The following is a 19,390-nucleotide window of genomic DNA, read 5'->3' as shown; positions in this document are numbered from 1 at the left end:
CAGAGAAATATATTACACTAATATTACATTATCATTTGTCAAGAGCCCAACTAAAGCAAACACTTATCTCCATCATGGTGACTTCCAACAAAACTATTATTTTCATTAAAACAGAAATAAAGTCAATCTGGTTATAAGTTAGTTCACGTATTATTGTTAGGTTTAGTAACTTACAAATTTTTACTTACCGAATTTAAGATTGCACACAATGAAAAAGTCTCCACCTTAATTTGAATCAGCAACAAGCAACAGGTGAGGCGAAAAGGACCGCCTTTTGGAAATGTCCTCCAATCAGTGAATTCGTTCTCTTGTTGCTAGACAGAACTCCTTGCATGGCCAATCACATCAAAGCAAGACCAGAGTGAGCTATTTTAATTACTTATGATTTTGAGTTCATACAACTTGAAATCTTAAGTTTATGCATTTTGTAGGTTAATAAGTTATACTAACTTATATGACTGAGTTTTTAGACTAAACTAGTAATATTTAGTCAAGTTTACTTGATTTGTTTAAGTAAAGACAACATTAGGGTTTACAGTGCATGAGCCGGGGTTAAATCCCAGTTAAAGGTGCACTCCCTCAACACTCGGTCCTGCTCTGCTTCATACTACAGTAACTTTCACAATTCACCAGTGTGAGTGCCCGTAATCACCGCTATTGGGAACTCCACCCCGGACTGTCACTCCATCACAGACTACATTGCCCATAATCCTTTGCCCAGGACTCATTAGCACTCACCTCATCACCTCATTAACTCTGTCTATATATACCTTGTTCACTCAGTCATTCATTGCGAAGTCTTGTTTAGTCTTCCACTGCATTTCTGAGTGTTATCCCTGGTTTCATGTCTCTTGTCCCGGATTACCCTTTTGCCTCTGTCCCTTGTTTTGTTTGCCTACCTGTTATGGCCTTTGCCTGTTTTTTTGACTACTATTGTGGATTACTGTTCTAATAAAGCTGTGTTTGGACCTTCTGTCTCAGAGCAGTTTGTTACAGTAACATTAATAATCACATCCATGAACTAACCATAGACTGTAAAAAAAATATGGACGTAGCGTCCGTGATGTCACCCATAGGATTCCGATAAGCCGTTCTGAAGCTTAAAGTAGGGGCGAGCTGGGCGTTGCATCTTGTGAGAGAGTCATCGCGTGTCACTCCCGGGTAACAGAAAATGGGCAAAACGACGGGATTTGCGCGGAGCTGAGGTGACGCAATGACTATAGACGGCAGATAAATGGCTATCAACTTGTAACCACGCCCTTAATTATGCAGAACTTTAAGGCTTTATATAACGTAAACGAATGAGTTATAAAAAAATTCACCCCTCTCACAGTTGTCATGAAGATCAAAATTAGCCTAATAAGCCAAATCCACAATTTGTACCAGGATGTAAACATGTTTTTTTCTGCTTTAAAGTTGAGAATTTTAACATGGGGCTCAATGAGATTCTGCTCCCTTCTGGAGCCTGTCCCTAGAGGCCAGTTAAGAAATTGCAGCTTACATTACTTCCGTATTGGCTTCAAGAGAGATCGCGGGAGGTTGCCGCTTTGTCCTAACACCCCAGTATAGTGATGGGGACACTGTACTGTTAAAGAGCACCGTCTTTCGAATGAGATGTTAAAACGAGGTCCTGACTCTCTGCGGTCGTTAAAAATCCCAAATTTGCCCATCTATCATGCGTCATCATCTATATTTGTGTCTATCATGGCCTCCTAATAATCCCCATGATTGGCTTAATCACTCTGTCTCCTCTCCACCAATCAGCTGGTGTGTGGTGAGCATTCTGGCGCAATATGGCAGCAGTCGCACATTGGTGGTGGTTGAGGAGATTCCCCCTTCCATGTAAAGCGCTTTGAGTGCCTTGAAAAGCTCTATATAAATGTAACAAATTATTATTATTAATAATTACATAGTGCATCTTTAAGCAGACGGGCATGTTTTAACACTGTGTTACAATGAACCCCTATTAGAACTATGCTATTATATTCTATACTTTTATGAATTCTTTTGAGAAACCATGAGAAAAATGTGAGTCAATGTTCAGAAATGCTTCATTATTATTTTTTGAACTATGCGTATAGCTTTGTTTTGGGATTGTTGTGGAACTCAAATTTGTATGCTTATTTTTAATGCTTAAAAAATGTTTTAATCGAAAAAGTTATTAATTGTATTTTATTGACAAAATATATTAGTTTGTCATGGATATTTTTTTATGCTTTATTATATCACATAACATTTTAAGCTGCCATAAATTCACGTTACAATGTGTCCCCTCACATGTTACAATGTACCCCACCAATGGGGCATGTTGTCACATTTCACTTCTATTCTTTCAGGGTAAATCAAGAAACGAAATACAAGAAAAGTATACACTGTATTAATGACACAAAACCACATATTTGTACTCAACATATGTGCAATTAATGTGGGGGAAAAAAATATACTCTGAAGCCAAGTGGATTTACACAAACTGAGAAAGTCGAAAAGTGTTAGGTTATCCCCCGGCCGTTCGACCCTATTAGGCTATGTTTTCGTGGGGTGCATAATGCAGCCTTTTTAGTTATTTTTGCAGATCCATGTGAACGGGTATCGTTCTGACAACACTGTTATCTGTTTTTAGTACATTGTTGTCATGTAAACATACCCTAAAACACCTTCAAACAGCACAACTGTAAGAAAGTCAATGATGATTTGCCAATTGAGAACTTGCTCTGCAAATACAAAGCCTGTATAACAGCAATAATCCTACTATGCATTTGGGGTGATTTGTATGCATTCATTTATAGTAATATTTAAAGGTTTGCAGAATCGCAGATCTAAATCTTGAACAAAAATGGCTGAGCTGTATTTGGTGTTCTTGATTTTTGCACACCACTAACGTTAGATGCTGGAAGAAATCAATTTTAGGCCTCATGCATGGCATGTTATATTTGTGTTTGTCTGCTTGGCATTCTGTCTGTCACTCAGGCTACAGTAGTAAACATTGGGTTAATGATTAAATAAAAACAAACATTGGATCCACTCCACTCTAAACCAGTAAACCTAACCGTCAGAGACCAGATCTGATAATTTGCCAAAATGTAAAAGTTAATGTTACATCATCCAGTGACATTCTAGATAATTGTGGGCTTCATGCTCTCCTTCAGTAGTGTTTGTCCACATATACTGAAGTGTATGAATATTAATTCTTCCAAAACCAGATGCATGTAGCTATATGCTGTCCACACTGATTTGAGAGCTCTGTACTATGTATTGTTTGCCCCCCCCCCCAACATTTGCTGAATGACAATGTGAAAGGTAATGTATTCATTATTGTACAATATACACAGCCTATTATTAAGTGAATATTACATTGCATGTAGGCTACATTACATAAAGTACTTTCGCGTTTGCACATTCATACTACGCGTGTCATTGTCTGAAGCTTTACCTATATTGTCCATTAGACCAAAAATTGCAATAAAGATTCTATTCAATTCGAAATTTTGCTACGGAGTTTTGCTGCCATCTAGTGATTTGTAAAACATTTGCAATAAAAAATTAATAAATAAATAAATCAAACTTTATTTGAAATCTGAAAGTTTCTTCAAAATGCTCTTTTCTCATTTAAACTTCATTCATCGTATTACTTATGCATAGGCTAAATGCAGAAGTAGGCCATACACTGCAAACCAATTCTTGTTTCTAGTAAAAAATCTCTAGTCTTAAATCAAGATGCGTTTACTTACTAGATAAGTAAAATTAAAGAAGATTATATTTATTTATTTATTATTTGCAGTGTACACTTAATTTTAGAGCCATACACGTGTTGGCCTATATTGTTTTAAAGGAGCCATTCAATAAATAAATACATAAATATATAAAAAAAGATTTGGCATGGAATGCTTGGAGCTTAAAGAAAAGAAAGAACTAATGTTAGACAATCCATAAACAGGCAAATTCTTCCTCGTCATATTTTAATATTAAGAGATCATGATGATCACACGTTTGAGGTGGTATGGCAGAGATGTGAACTGAAATCAAGCAGACCTGCATCTCCTTAATGTTGTCGACTGGAGCAGAGGGCTGATGAGTTCCTCTGGATCTGATGTTAGACTTCCCTGTCCGGTAACTCAAAGCCATGATCTTTCTGCTGACCTTCTAGGGATTTTATAGGTTTGTAAATCTTATCCTAAAGCGGAACTATGTTGTTCCACGCTGTCTTCTCGGCATCCAGGAGGAGTTTAGTGTTGAGCATGCTGTGAATAAGCCGCCCAGATAACACTTTACTTTCTCCGCTATAAAATGTTGTTGGCAGTTGCCATAGAGATGCCGACGTCAGGGGAAACGTTTTTAGGGTAAAATGAAAATGTCCCAGTGAGTCCAGACAACGAAGGTCTCGCTTCATTTTCATTGATCCCGCAAATCGAACCCCTACGATTAGTTTGTTATATTTATTCGGCTTTCAATGTTTATAGCGCACAATTTTACTATGTTAACATTTTTGTTCAGGGGCCAGTTGCATAAGCCAAGTTAAAACTGTCTTGTGTGACCAAACAAGCAATTAAGTAATCTTAGTTTTCAGATTCAAATTAGACCAATGCCCCTTTTAATATATATATATATATATATATATATATATATATATATATATATATATATATATATATATATATATATATATATATATATATATATATATATATATTTTTTTTTTTATTATTATTATTTTTTTACTTGTAGATTATGCAATGGCCACATGTGGGGGGCAAATCTAAATGAAGCACATTTCTATGACTAAAACGTATGTCATCATCAGACTTTTAAATAAATCCTTCGTGCCATCAACGACTGAAAGTTGTGTGGTTGCTGTGATTGAAGCGTTTCGTGTCCTAAGGTCCTAATGCAGTTTCTCAGGACACAAGAGGGCGCTATTGTACCACTGTAAATTCCTCAGCACTTTCACTAGAGGGCGCAGCAGTTCTCACACCATTTCCATGTGCCTAATTAGATAAGTGAACTGATGGGTGAATGTTTAGTGTTGCAATGGTGTTCAATTTATAACAATAACCTTTTTTTTTAAATTATTATTATTCCGTGTTAATTTATAGTTTTATTCCATGTGAATTGCACAATCATACAATTTAAATCAGTTATTTTTTTGACACAATTGCACAATAAAATAGTAAAAAAAAAAAAAATATATATATATATATATATATATATATATATATATATATATATATATATATATATATATATATATATATATATATATATATATATATATATGCTACAGGCTAACTTGTGAATAAGGCATAATTTGTGTTTGTGCTTTGTCTCAAAACTTTGTCTCAAAAAATTACATTTCTCAGTTGTGACTGTTGGGTTTGATTGTAATTCAGTAAACTGCAGTGAAGCAAATTTGTTTTGAAACAGTAGGCTATTAACAGTTACATGTAAACAATATAGGCCTACAGACATTTTGTTATGACAAGAAAGCATACCGCGAATGTTCCAACCTCACGACTGCCAAGCTCATGATTGAAAATATAGCCTACATATATTTTTGACCTTTTTTTTTTTGCATGACTCATAGAAAATCATAGAGAATGTAGCATAGCCCTATAGGCCTACATTTGGAAACTTTTGAACCTATTCAAGCTACAAGAAAAGCATTTTTACTTTATTAATTTTTTTAATCAAACCTTTCGTATTATATAAAGAGATGTTTTTTTTTTTTTTTTTTTTTGATGTATGGAACCAACATCCTAAAACTGACTTGGCATTTTGTAAATTCAGGCTACAGCTGGTGATATAGCTGGAGTGACCTGTGGGGGGTGTGTAGGGAAGAAGGGGATTCCAGGAGACCCCTTTCCTGAAGAAGACCTCCCCTCTCCCTCCCTCCATCCTCCTCCTCCTCTCTCCCAGCTGAAACTCAGGAGCGCCGCCGATCGGTACCGACACCTCTCCAGCGAGCTAAAGCCAAGATGGAGGGTCCGTGCTCAGCGAGGACAGGAACGAATCCCCGCACGCCACTCTTTGCTTTCCAATGAAGAGGATTTATTCCTGATCAGTCACTTTATCTCGGAAAACCGACTCTGATCCGTTTGTTTGCGGAGTTTTGTTGAGGGAGAATCATTGATCCAAGGATGAGTTCAGGGGAGGGAGAGGACACATCTAAGGAGGCGGCCGACATAGCGGCGTTTTTTAAATCCGGTAAGTGGAGAAGAAGAGAGGGTCGCGCGCCTCGGTGTTTTCGTGATGATGACCCGCTTATCCAGATCCCGGTTCACGCCAACGATGCGTGACCGAGCAGATCGTAGGCTACCATAGATCAGATTTTTTTTTTTTTTTTTTATGAGATGTTGATGATGGGTAGCCTACTGTGAATCCGCAGACGAGATTTTATTGCCAGATAGAGTTGGCAGATTAAGATGTATGAGTGCTTTTATATGACATCATTTTTGGGGGATATAACGTTGCATTTCAGTGCGCGTGAGCCAATTCACAAAACAAGTCAGTTAACAGTTGTTGTTGTTTTTCTTAACTGTTGTCATACGTCACTGTTTATAAGCGTGATGTTAGACTTCAGAGTGGGGTTGGTGACGTCATAAAGATATGCTGCCATGTCAGTGGTGTCATGCATCACAATGATGTCATACATCCCCAGCCTCACTGCATTCATCACTCGTCTTTGATACATGTTACTCTGCATTTCACTAACTGCACGTTTCTCCACGGTGGTGTGAATTTTGAGCTCATTTATGCACCACTTTGGTAATCCGCTGGTTGGGTTGTTGCAGTCAGCTGTTTGCTGTGATTTGTGTCAGCTGTCTCTGCAGTACCAGGTGCATCCAAGGAGGGACTCTGTAATGGGCCATGGACACCCTAAGTGACAGCAGGAGCCTTGCAATATCACAATCTCTGTTTCAGCCAGTTATCCAAACTTTATTGTGAATGCAGGTGCTACAAAGGAACAATGTATAGGGAATAATGTATATTCAGTGGTAATTGAAGGTAGAGGAATGATTTTAAGTATGAATGCCTTGGGGCTCTCAGGGAAATTACATAGGAACATTAATATTAACATTGTTTACAAGATATAGTAACTTTTGTCTGACACAGCCTAGCTGCATGCTTATAAATACTGTAGGCTATGTGTTAAATATCTTCTATTAAATAGTTTGCGAGACCTCTGATGGATGGTCATTGGTCATGGATTGCTTAAAGTCACATTACATCAGACAATGAGTTTAAATAATATTAATAATAATATGTTTTATTTATAACACACTTTTCATTCTGAAGAATCTCAAAGTGCAACAATAGAAAAGGGGAAAATATCCACACACACAAAAAAAAATTGTATGGGTCTCTCTTAAAATTTGGTCACGGTACTGTAGACTGAAACAAACATGCTTTAGTTAGAATTTAGCATGATATTAAATTGCATTGTAGAATTTCTTAATATCACATTAAATCTTCTTTTGTCACTTGATCTAAATAGATCTTTGACTGAAAACCGGTTTTATTGTTACCAATAGCTAAGGTGCTAATAGCTACATTGTGTTTTACAATGTACATGCATCAAGGATGAATGGTCAAAATATGGGTACAAGTACAATATATATAAATATATATATATATATATATATATATATATATATATATATAAATATATATATATATATATATATATATAAATATATATATATATATATATATATATATATATATATATATATATATATATATATATATATATATATATATATATATATATATAATCCTGAAACTGCATATAAAAAGAACCACTTTGTGGTTTTTTATTTGTTATTATGTTATTATATAGTAATAAGCATACAGTAATACCTATTCATTTTAATGAAATACTTTACAAGTGAAATATTAGACTCAATTATTTAGTTTATGGAACTTGGTGGATGCAAAGCATTTAGACATCAGTGCAAAAACAACCGATTCACATTATATGATGACAAATGGTATAAATTCTGAAATATTACTTAATATTACTTACTCTGTGCTAAACTTAAGTCAGGTTACAAAAGATCCTTACAAGGAGTCAGTGATTGCATAGACTAGGTGTTCTTATTTTCCTTATTATTGTTTGTTTCCTTTTTTTACCAATATAGAACACTTCCAAAAGCTGTCAAATATATAGAGTTTGCTTCTAGTTCTGGGTGACATTCAATACAATATATAGTACGGTATAGCAATCAAATGTGAGTGGTTGCCTTTTTTGGCCTCTAATAAGTGTTTGGTTATCACTTCAACGTCTGTTTATTTGCTCTTACTTAAATGGTATGTAAAATGTATTTTGTTCATGTTTTATTAGGATCAGAATGTCAAGAACTTGTAAGTGTAAGATTTACACTTGCTAAAGCAGAGCAAGTTGTTATATCCGGGTGTCTGTTTTACAGCACTGCAGCATCCTAGGGCAATGTTTCAGAACGAAGGCCTCTCTCTCTGACTCCTCCGGTCGGTCTGTTAATTGCTCCACGCCTGCTCAACACTCAAGGTTTGGCACAGACAAGCTTTCTCTCTGGCTGTCTTTGCGTTAAACACATTTTGTGTTTCCAGAACATTGGATGTCTCATCAGTGCCCTACTTTAGTCACTGAGCATTGAATGCAGTCTCTCTGGGGCAAGACGCCCACCTAAAGAGCTTTTGTTGGGTTTTAAGGACTGTAGAAGATTTTGCACACCAACTTTGGCCTGTATTCTGAACTACCTTTTGATGCAGAGCAAAGAAAATGCTCAGCGTTTGCTAGAACCAGCACAGAATAGTGATGGTGGTCTGTTCAGGCGGTTAGAGGCATCCTTAAATGGAGTGTGTGGCAGATGTGCTTCAGAATATTGGGGGTTTGACTTACCCTGTGTTGCATTGGACAACAATACATAAATTGGATGAGTGCAATCCAGTGCGAATATAAAATTCAATCAATGCACATCAATAATGATCATTTTAATGGCTTTGCAATAACAAAATGTGCTAACGCACATTAAACACTTTGCAACATTAATTAGAGCATTTAATTGTATACATTATGTAACAGCTGCGGGTCCCTGCTTCATATCTCTCCATCAAGGTCTGAGGCCTGACAACATGATTTCACAGGAAAATTTAACCATTTCATATGAATTTGTATGATGGGAATTGTATAAATATGCATGATCCTTACAAAAACAAGTAAGCATAATGGTCCACCTTAACCCCACCCCTAAACACAACATGGCATAAGCATTTATTAAAAAATGCACAAATTACATTGCACAAATTCTAAAGTTACTGATTATTAAACTCTCTAATATTATTATATTATCAGTTAGAAATCAGTATTAATTGTATTATTATGTGGCATTACAATTTGCTCCCATTAGTCATGTTCTTTAACTTGTTTGTTTCTTACTGTATGTTTGAAGTGTTTGTATCCTCAACATTAATTTACATCTTTTTCTATAGTTGCTCTGTTTTTAAAGTCCATAAAATGCATCTGTCCATCAAATAACGTGCTCCATACTGCTCTGTGGGGTTACTAAAGGCCTTCTGAAGCAAATCGATGTGTTTGTTTAAGAAAAATATCCATATTTAAAACTTTATAAAGTGAAGTTTCGGCCGATCACCTTCTGTGTTCAATTAATGGAAAAGCGTTGAAAGTGTCTCTGCAGTTGTGACCAGTTACGCACGTCAGACGTCAGGTATGAATCTTGGACTCCGAGAAGGCACTTCCACAACTTTTTCCACGGGAAGGCGATCGGCCGGAACTTTAGTTTATAAAGTTTTAAATATGGATATTTTTCTAACAAAAACACATCGATTTGCTTTTATTAAGACAACCTTTATTAAACCCCCAGAGTCATGTGGAGCACAATATTTGACAGAAAGATGCATTTTTTATGGATGTTAAAAACAGAGCAACAATTACTCCTATTATAAAGCTTGGATTAGACAGGAATTTTTTAATATAACTCCAATTTTATTACTCTGAAATAAGAATGTCATAAACACTTAGGGTGACTTGAGGGTGAGTAAGTGATGGGCTAATTTTCATTTTTGGGTGAACTATCCCTTTAACACTTTCCCCGCCAGTCTTTTTTAAAAAAGTTGCCAGTCAGTTCGAGCATTTTTGATAATTTTCATAAAATTTTATGGCCCCCAGATTATTGTGTTGTATGGATATCTGAGCATGCAATATATTAAACGATAAAAAAAAAGAAAGTCTTTAAACCGACAACTGGTTTAATTCTTGCTCCATGCATTTCTTTTTAATCAAAACTTAAATGTGGGTAAGTAAAAGTAAAAAAAAAAAAAAAAAAAAAAAAAAAATATATATATATATATATATATATATATATATATATATATATATATATTTATTTTTATTTTATTTTTTTTGTTATAATATATATTATAACAAAAAGCTGAGAGAACAGCTTTTTGCTTTTTTGTAGATTGAGTGCCCTTGTGAACTAGAATATTCAGGCACTGGTAAGGACAGTAAAGGACGCTGGCTCACTACACACTGGGACACTGATGAGTGTATTTCTGGTGACGTGACAATATCCTCATTGTACCACATCATTACTACTATTTATAAACAACAGAGCCAATATCTTTCTGACATACTTATTTAAAGTACATTATGATACAAACCCGATTCCAAAATAGTTTAGACGCTGTACAAATTCTGCATAAAAAACAGAATGACATGTGGAAGATGTAGAAGTTTCAAATTTCGATATTTTATTCAGACTACAATATAGATGACATATCAAATGTTTAAACTGATAAAATATTAGCCTAGAAATCTAGACGCACCCTAGCGGCAGCAAATTTAATTTGCCCGCAAGTGTCGTCTAGGAACTCTCAATACCCTTCTGAGTTGTATTCCTCACAATCTGGACGGGCCAATCACATCGTGTATAGAGTCGGTGGGCGGAGCCATAACGATGACGGACGAGTTGCGTTTGCGTTCTTCTGTTGTCTAGTAAACACAGAAACTGGCGAACGGCGGCGGTCTTTCGAATCAGCTTTGACCGCGACTCTGGAAGACTTGAAGTTAAGCTTTTCTCTAAAAGAACAAAGAACGGCACTGAAGTCATTCTTAAAAAGGGAAGATGTGTTCGGATACGGTGAATGTTTCGGTGAATGTTTAATCTGTCAGCGAGCTCTGCTTCACCTTCATTGCTCTGGTTGGTGTAGCGCTATCCTATCGCGTGCAGAGGGAGTTTGAAAGGCAACTGTTTATCCTGCCCCTCGGATTGAGCCCTGTCTATGGTGAGTTTCCAGACCAAACATCTTGATGTGGGTCTGGCTTGTCAGGCTAATAAAATATAAAATTTTAAAAGAAAAATAAGTTGATTTTAAATTTCATGGCATCAATACATCTCAAAAAAGTTGGGAAAAGCCCAGGTTTACCACTGTGGAATCTCCGTGTCTGTACCTACGTACATTAATGTGTACAATGCGACTTGAAACATATATATAGCAAGTATTGCCTTAGCTTGCAAACCATGTTACATCCATATTTTCTGTCTTGAAGACACAGCTCTATTCACACACTTGTGGGATGATTGAGGTTGTCATGACATATTCAACCCACTTCACAATGTGGCAGAACAGCTGAAGGCTGGATCATACAAAACCTGAGGCCTCCCTCAGAGTCTATCAGCAGCAGACCACTTCCATAGAAAATGTTCCCGTCTGAGCTGAGCTACTCTTTTCAACCCTCTGCTGTTCTGTCTCGTAATTGGTGCACCCAAACCTCCTTTGAAGTCTGTGGTGATATAGAGTGAGAAATTGTGACTTCCGAACCCATGATTCTCTGTTGTGGTGGCACTGTGCCTTTTATGCGAAACATCTCAAGGGGTTGTTGCACCATCTTTCCAAATTTGTAATCACTCAACAGCCTGTTTTTTAAATTAAAGATTCAAATGAGGTGTGAATAGTCGCTGTGGCCTCGTTCGGGAAGGGAAGGGTGTTATTAAGCTAATGGATGCCAAACCGTAGGATATTATTTCACTACCTCCGATACTGAAGTGACTCTTTGACTTCAGATAAAATGATTGCCATATGAAAGCTATAGTTTCTCAATAATTGAGCCATTTTACTAAATGCAGACTAATGAAATTGCTAATTTCCTGTACTGGCAATGTTTGACTTGAAGAGATCTGTCATTTCTAAAATCATTCTGAAGTTGCGTCTTTTTATGTGTAATTAGAGGTTAGCTAAAAGTGAAGGGAGGATTGTGGTTTGGGATATTTCCTAACATTGCCTCACTTTGATCAGCTATAAAACATAATTACATTGGAGAGAAACATGTTATTTGAGACAATTACACATCTGACTATCACAAAATGAAAAATGAGATCAAAATTTCCCCTTCTCATGGTCACTTTATGTTGGATTGTGGTAGTGCTAATGTTATGGATCATATAGCCGCTTGCCTAAGGTAATCACACCCCTATAAATTCACTCAGAGGGTACAGTAAGATAATTTTATGCCAAAATGTGTAATTTTGGAATTGAGCAACAAAAATATTGTTTTCAAAATACTTATGTCATCTGCCAGTGGTTTGAAAAACAGATAGTTTCAATGACACACTATTGGTTGAGCCAGTAGCGGATGTTCAAACAAGTTTTTTTTAGCAACAGTTTGGATAACAACCACACAAATGGCCATGTTTCAGAATTAGCAGAAAGCTTTCCCACATAAAGAATTTAGTCCCATGACTAATGCGGAGACCTGGAGGGCAAGATATCAATAAAAATGCAGCACATGCCTGTCAATTTTACATTGTTTAAAGCCACAAATATTTAGATCACCTCTCAAAAGAATAAAAATCTATGTGAACAAACTGTAAGTTTTGAGCACTTGCTGTAATGGCCCCACACAAATATTCATCCAAAACAGATCTCTATAAACCGATTCATTAATACATTTTTGATCAGCATTTTGCCACAAAAACTTTTTGGATTTTCTAGATTATTTTAAATTGTAAAGTGAGAATAACACTGCATAATAAGTATGAATGAATGCAGGGACGTGCACAGGATTTTTGAGGGGCAGTTGCTCTGACCTAAAAAGGGAACACCCCCCCCCACCCCCCCACCCCCAACCGAAACCTATACCAATAAAGAACTCAAACCAGTCAATACCAATAGTCTAATAAAAAAAGACAATATTAATTTAACTGCCATCAACAGTTTATGATCGTCCATTTGTTATACCTTTCCGACAACGTTAAGTCTCACCCGACAACCGCGACAATCTCCTTCTAGTGCCGCTCATGCAGGCTCAGCCAAGGCGGTTAAAAGGATTTTGGGGGCCCCAAGCAAAATGGACATGGCTAACTTTCTACAGATAAACGGGTAATGATTAAATTTTTTTTGTAAAACTTTAAGAAACCATTTTTAAAACATCTATAAACATTACATAGATAGACAGACCAAATATTCCTAACACTTTGTTAAGGGTTACTAGTTGGTTTGTAAACTGTCTATAAACATTATCTGGATGGTTATTATGAAGTTGCAACAGATGACTATAATACCTGTTAAATAGTTAATAAACAGTAACAGTAAAACATGCGGGTTGTCCTGATACTGTACTTCAAAATGCAACAGTGTAAAAAATGCCACACAGAATAAAGTAACTGTTCAAGATCCATTGGTAACTTATAAAAATAATATCATATTTGCATAAACTGTTACTACCATATATCCCGACACTAGCACATTAAGATAAGCTATGAAAAAAATCATGTTCCTCTGCCTCTTTCTGGTTAAATAATGTTTATAATAATAGTTAATGCTATATTAACTATTCCAGGTTATTTATGCATAGCATAAAAATAATTAGTATAGCATGCTATGCCACTTTCATCAAAATCTATTACAAAGCTATAGCAATTTTATGTCATTAAATACGATAAACAGTTATTCTGGAACAGATCTGCGTCTTCCTTATCCCGTTAAAAAAACATATTACAGTAAGTAACCATATTCCATCCGTTCGAAAACAAAGTTGCACTAACTGTTCGTTACAAGCAGCATTTGCCAGGCAGGTAACGTTAGCTAACATAAACATATTTTTGCTAGCCTACCTGCTGCAAAATTACACCATTTTTGTACAAATAAAGCTATTTTATAAAGTGTAATTTATCACTTACCACTATCTTGTTTTTTCTCTTTTTTCTTTTCTGGCTTCCTAAAGCATAATTCCGCTTCATGATCGCCGAGGAGGTTTTGTATTTTGCCGGCAGCAGAGATTGCGTGGTTGGGTGGCTGTTGTCAGCGACGACTGAGAGGGCCCCCTTGAGGGGGATTCCGATAACAGTGTCATTGCACTTTACTGCATTGACTATCAAAAGGGGCGCTCAAGCAGTTTGTCGTTGCATTTTATTCTTAACCTGTCGCTGTCTTGAGGCCCCAGGCCAGCTCGGTGCCCCAAGCAATTGCTTGACTTTCACTTTCGAACGGGTACCCGAATATGGAAGTGAACGAGGCTTTGCGATTTTTTTGTATCTTGGCCTACGTGAAATTCTGCATCCATTGTACGATTTTTTTAATTTATTTTTTTCCACCTCGGAAGGGCAACGTGAGTCGAGAAGGGCATGGGCAGTTGCCCGGGCAACCTGAGCAACCCCCCTGTGCACGTCCCTGAATGAATGAATGAATGAATGAATGAATGAATGAATGAATGAATGAATGAATGAATGAATGAATGAATGAATGAATGAATGAATGAATGAGGCTTCTATGTACACCCAAAGCACTTTAAACTCATGTCAGGGGTCTCTTCTCAACCACCACCAGTGTGCAGCATCCACTTGGATGATGCGATGGCCTGTAATTATTAACAAAGTGTTACCGTTTAATTAGCTCACAAAGAGTTGATAATGCTTTGTTAACAACTTATAAATAGTTCTCACTTTAGATTAGGTCACGGAATATGCCATTAGTTAAGTGCTTTAATCCAGTCTTTATAGGAAATGATTTGCATAAGTATTAAGAGTTCCTTAAAATGTTTACAAATAAATTAAGCGCACACTTACTTTAATACACAATCACACACACACACACACACACACACACACACACACACACACACACACACACACACACACACACACACACACACACACACACACACACACACACACACACACACACACACACACACACACACACACACACACACACACACACACACATATATATACACATTGGGTTTTCATGTATTATGTATTCATGTATTATGCATTGGGTTTTCATGTATTATGGGGACATTTCATAGAAATTGTTATATTCTCCCTTAAACCTACACCCAATCCTTTGATGAGTATGTATGTATTTAATATTGACAGCATTATGTATTTTTTTAAAGTGGTTATGATAAAGATATATTAATACTAATGTAAATAATATTCAATAAAGTTAGTTTAAAGCACTTAAAATAATAAAATGTTCTGATATCCCATGACCTGATCTAAAAGTGAGAACTATTTACAGTATAAGTTGTTAGCCAAGCTAACTCAAAGATAACAAAAAATATCTAAGTCTTTACATATGAGCTAATTTAACAATAATAATTTGTTAATTACAGTGACAGTGAATGAAGAACTCTATTTTTATATGGTATACTACACTCACCTAAAGGATTATTAGGAACACCATACTAATACTGTGTTTGACCCCCTTTCGCCTTCAGAACTGCCTTAAAAATTTGAGACTCATCAGATCAGGCAACATTTTTCTAGTCTTTAACTGTCCAATTTTGGTGAGCTTGTGCAAATTGTAGCCTCTTTTTCCTATTAGTAGTGGAGATGAGTTGTACGAGGTGGGGTCTTCTGCTGTTGTAGCCCATCCGCCTCAAGGTTGTGCGTGTTGTGGCTTCACAAATGCTTTGCTGCATACCTCGGTTATAATGAGTGGTTATTTCAGTCAAAGTTGCTCTTCTATCAGCTTGAATCATTCGGCCCATTCTTCTCTGACCTCTAGCATCAACAAGGCATTTTCGCCCACAGGACTGCCGCATACTGGATGTTTTCCCTTTTCACACCATTATTTGTAAAGCCTAGAAATGTTTGTGCATGAAAATCCCAGTAACTGAGGAGATGGTGAAATACTCAGACCGGCTCATCTGGCACCAACAACCATGCCGCGCTCAAAATTGCTTAAATCACTTTTTTTTTTTTCCAATTCTGACATTCAGTTTGGAGCTCAGGAGATTGTCTTGACCAGGACCACACCCCTAAATGCAGTGAGGTTCCATGTGATTGGTTGATTAGATAATTGCATTAATGAGAAATTCAACAGGTGTTCCTAATAATCCTTTAGGTGATATATACTATAGTATACTATTAATTACATTTTATTAACATGTAATTAACAAAAAACTAAGTATGTAAATTATTTGCAAATATGTTATTACTGTATACATATAAAGTATTACCAAAACAGTTGTCAATAGTGTAGTGGTGGATGAAGCACTGTTCACACAGAACTCACTTTCAAGCCAATAACTTTCTGTTGTTCAGCTCATTGAATTCTCATGACCAACTTGGATCATTTTGCTTCCCGATCACACATTTCAAATGAACTGACTGTAAAACGCAGAGCAATGGTAAATGTAATTGCACCAATTAAGTGTTAAATAATGGTCTTTTTCCTGTACATAGTATGTTTTATTAGTATGGCATACTGAATTTGGTACTCTAATATTACTGTCTTAATGCATTAAATCACATTAAGCATTTCATTTATAATGGAATACAATTTAGCAGAATATTGGTTTGCATTCATATTCTAGTCACAGTTTCCCATCTGTCTACAGTATGTATCATTAGTAGCTGCATATTGAATTTGATCTTTTAAAATCACTGTCTTAATACATTAGTATAAACATGGTAAGAAATAACTAGCGGGCAGCAAAGGAAAGCCTTGTTTTGTCCTCCAGGTGGGTGTTCCTACTAGGGTGTGACGTCCCGTTAAAACTATATGAATGCCCAAGCAACCCGGGGCAGATCAGGCACAGTGCCCAGAGTCCAATATATTTAATCTGAATTGCAAGCTTCTATATGGTAGTCAGTGTTGTTGAGCACATCCATTACGTCTTGGAAAGTAGAAAGCCTTGCATTATGTAATATAATGAACCCTGATGAGCAAACATTATCTGATCGTACTCCATGCTATTGCTATAATGTGGTCACTGCAGATCCAGGATTGATTTCACCGTGAACAACTTTTAAGACTAAGGAAAGCAGTGAGCTTAGATATAGTAATCCTGTGGCAGCACCATATCATGGTGTGGTAATATAATAATATTTACATTGTGCTTCAGGAAACATTTGACACATATGTTTAAAAACTCTTAATTTTCTGTTGGCATCAGTGTTATTTTCAGCCAGCTGAGATTGAATGGAAATGCAGAACAGCATTATGGTCCATGAATAGACAATGCTTATGTCATCCTCTATAATTGGAAGAAGATTATTTCAGTTTACATCTCTCTTTCTCTCTCCATCTCTTGAAGGGGTTTAGAGTACATGTGTTCATATCAAAGTTGCGCTTTGAAATTAAGGCAGATGAAACCACGAGAGGAAGTGAAAGGGATGGACACACAGATGCTAACAAGTTTCCCGGTTTCTTTCGAAAGTCATTCACACACTGTTTGGGCCAGTGAATAGATTAGACAAATCTATAGGGTGAACCAACCCTTTAAAGTGTTAGTTCACCCAAAAATGAAATTGATGTCATTAATGACTCACCCTAATGTCGTCCCACACCCGTAAGACCTCCGTTCATCTTAAGAGTGAAAGAATTCTCATTTTTGAAATCAAACTTTTTTGTAATTTAAAAAAAAAAAGGCTGAGAAAAACCACTCGGCCCTGCCAGTAGCTACGAGTACCGGAACATCTATTATGGTACATGGACATGTAGTATTAACACAAACACTAAATAATGTAAATGGGTTGATGTGCACGTTTATATGTCATAAGGCTCTTTCTTGTGCCTAAAATAAGGCGTCTGTGGATGAAATACTGAAGCAGGAACTTGTGAGACGCTGTTGTGCACCACTTAAAGGGATAGTTCAGCCAAAATTAAAGATTTCTGTCATTAATTACTCATCCCCATTTCGTTCCAAACCCGCAAGACTTCTGTTGATTTTCGGAACATGAAGATCTTTTTGATGAAACCTAAGAGCTTTATGTCCCTCCATTGACAGCTTACGCAACTGACACTTTGATGCTTCAAAAAAGTTTATTAAGGGATTGTTAAACTAATCAATAGCAGAGTTTCCATCCAAACGTGAAGCAAATCTTTTCAAAGTTTGCAACAAAAGAACATAAAAAAAAAACAAATGCGAATTACAGAAAAGCAGATGAGTCCAGATGTGCTACGGCAGAATTTATTAGATTTTAGTCAGTTTGTTTGTTTGTTTGTTTATTTATTTATTTATTTATTTATTTATTTATTTATTTATTTATTTATTTATTTATTTGTTTGTTTGTTTGTTTATTTATTTATTTATTTATTTATTTATTGTTGAGAAAATTCTATTTTTCCATCACTTGTTTCTGATACAATATACATGAAAACATGAGATTGCTTTATATGATGAACAGATTGAATTTAGGCTTTTATTCACATATAAACATTTATCAACTCACACATCAGTTGTGGCGAACGGAAGTTCAGGCATGTTCAGGAGCTCCCAGATCAGCACTGACATTTGCCATGTAATATTGAGGTTAGGGTAAAGGCCAAGAGATCTGATGAGGTGTCGTGTCAGTGAGGAAGGGCAGGTTGAGTGAGGTCTTATCAATGATCCTCAGTCCTCAGTGTGTAATAAGGGAGAATTGTGGCTTAGCTGTATCGGGGGTCAACTCTTTACAATCAGATCATATCACATGGTCTCAGCGGGATACTTAATAGGCAGGAGACCATTTTAGCCACAAACTGAAGCACAAACATGCCGTGGAGTTTTATCTGGGTAAACTCTTGGAATGGTTAAACCTCATTCATGTGTGAATGCTTAACTTGACATTTTAAATTGTTTAATTAAGCACAATTATCAACTTGATTGCAATAGGTCAATAAAACAACAGGATAAAAATACAGAGATTAGGAACATACAGAGTTGAAGTTTGCAATTGCTCAGTGAGGGATTGAGAATTTGCCTGAAGATGTCAGCTTGAGTTTTTTTTATTTTATTTTTTTTATTTTTTTTTATAATATTTGATAATAATCAAATTAGGTATTTGATAATAATAATACAGATTTCTTCAGTTGAATCAAACTGTGTAGAATGTATAAAATATCACATAATTGTATAATTGTAATTGTATTTTCCCCAACAAAAATTATATGGAACAGAATATGG

At 36.0% G+C, this 19,390-nt stretch overlaps 2 protein-coding genes across 4 annotated transcripts in view; one reads left to right on the top strand and one right to left on the bottom strand.

The window, feature by feature from the left end:
• The window catches only part of dnah5 (dynein, axonemal, heavy chain 5), a 192,315-nt gene extending 188,064 nt beyond the window's left edge, over positions 1-4,251 (bottom strand). For both annotated transcript variants that reach the window (XM_067449223.1, XM_067449224.1), the window contains exon 1: positions 4,030-4,251. In XM_067449223.1, coding sequence (XP_067305324.1) covers positions 4,030-4,122 — 93 coding nt within the window. In that variant the 5' untranslated portion in view covers positions 4,123-4,251. The remainder of the gene's footprint in view (positions 1-4,029) is intronic.
• Positions 4,252-5,908: 1,657 nt separating this feature from the next.
• The window catches only part of triob (trio Rho guanine nucleotide exchange factor b), a 209,461-nt gene continuing 195,979 nt past the window's right edge, over positions 5,909-19,390 (top strand). The window contains exon 1 of one of the 2 annotated variants that reach the window (XM_067449218.1): positions 5,909-6,198. In XM_067449218.1, coding sequence (XP_067305319.1) covers positions 6,132-6,198 — 67 coding nt within the window. In that variant the 5' untranslated portion in view covers positions 5,909-6,131. The remainder of the gene's footprint in view (positions 6,199-19,390) is intronic. The other variant, XM_067449222.1, reaches the window with a different exon arrangement.

This window comes from Pseudorasbora parva, chromosome 7 (genome assembly GCF_024679245.1).
Source record: "Pseudorasbora parva isolate DD20220531a chromosome 7, ASM2467924v1, whole genome shotgun sequence".
NCBI classification, from domain to species: domain Eukaryota; kingdom Metazoa; phylum Chordata; class Actinopteri; order Cypriniformes; family Gobionidae; genus Pseudorasbora; species Pseudorasbora parva.
This window is presented reverse-complemented; position numbering and strand designations above follow the sequence as displayed.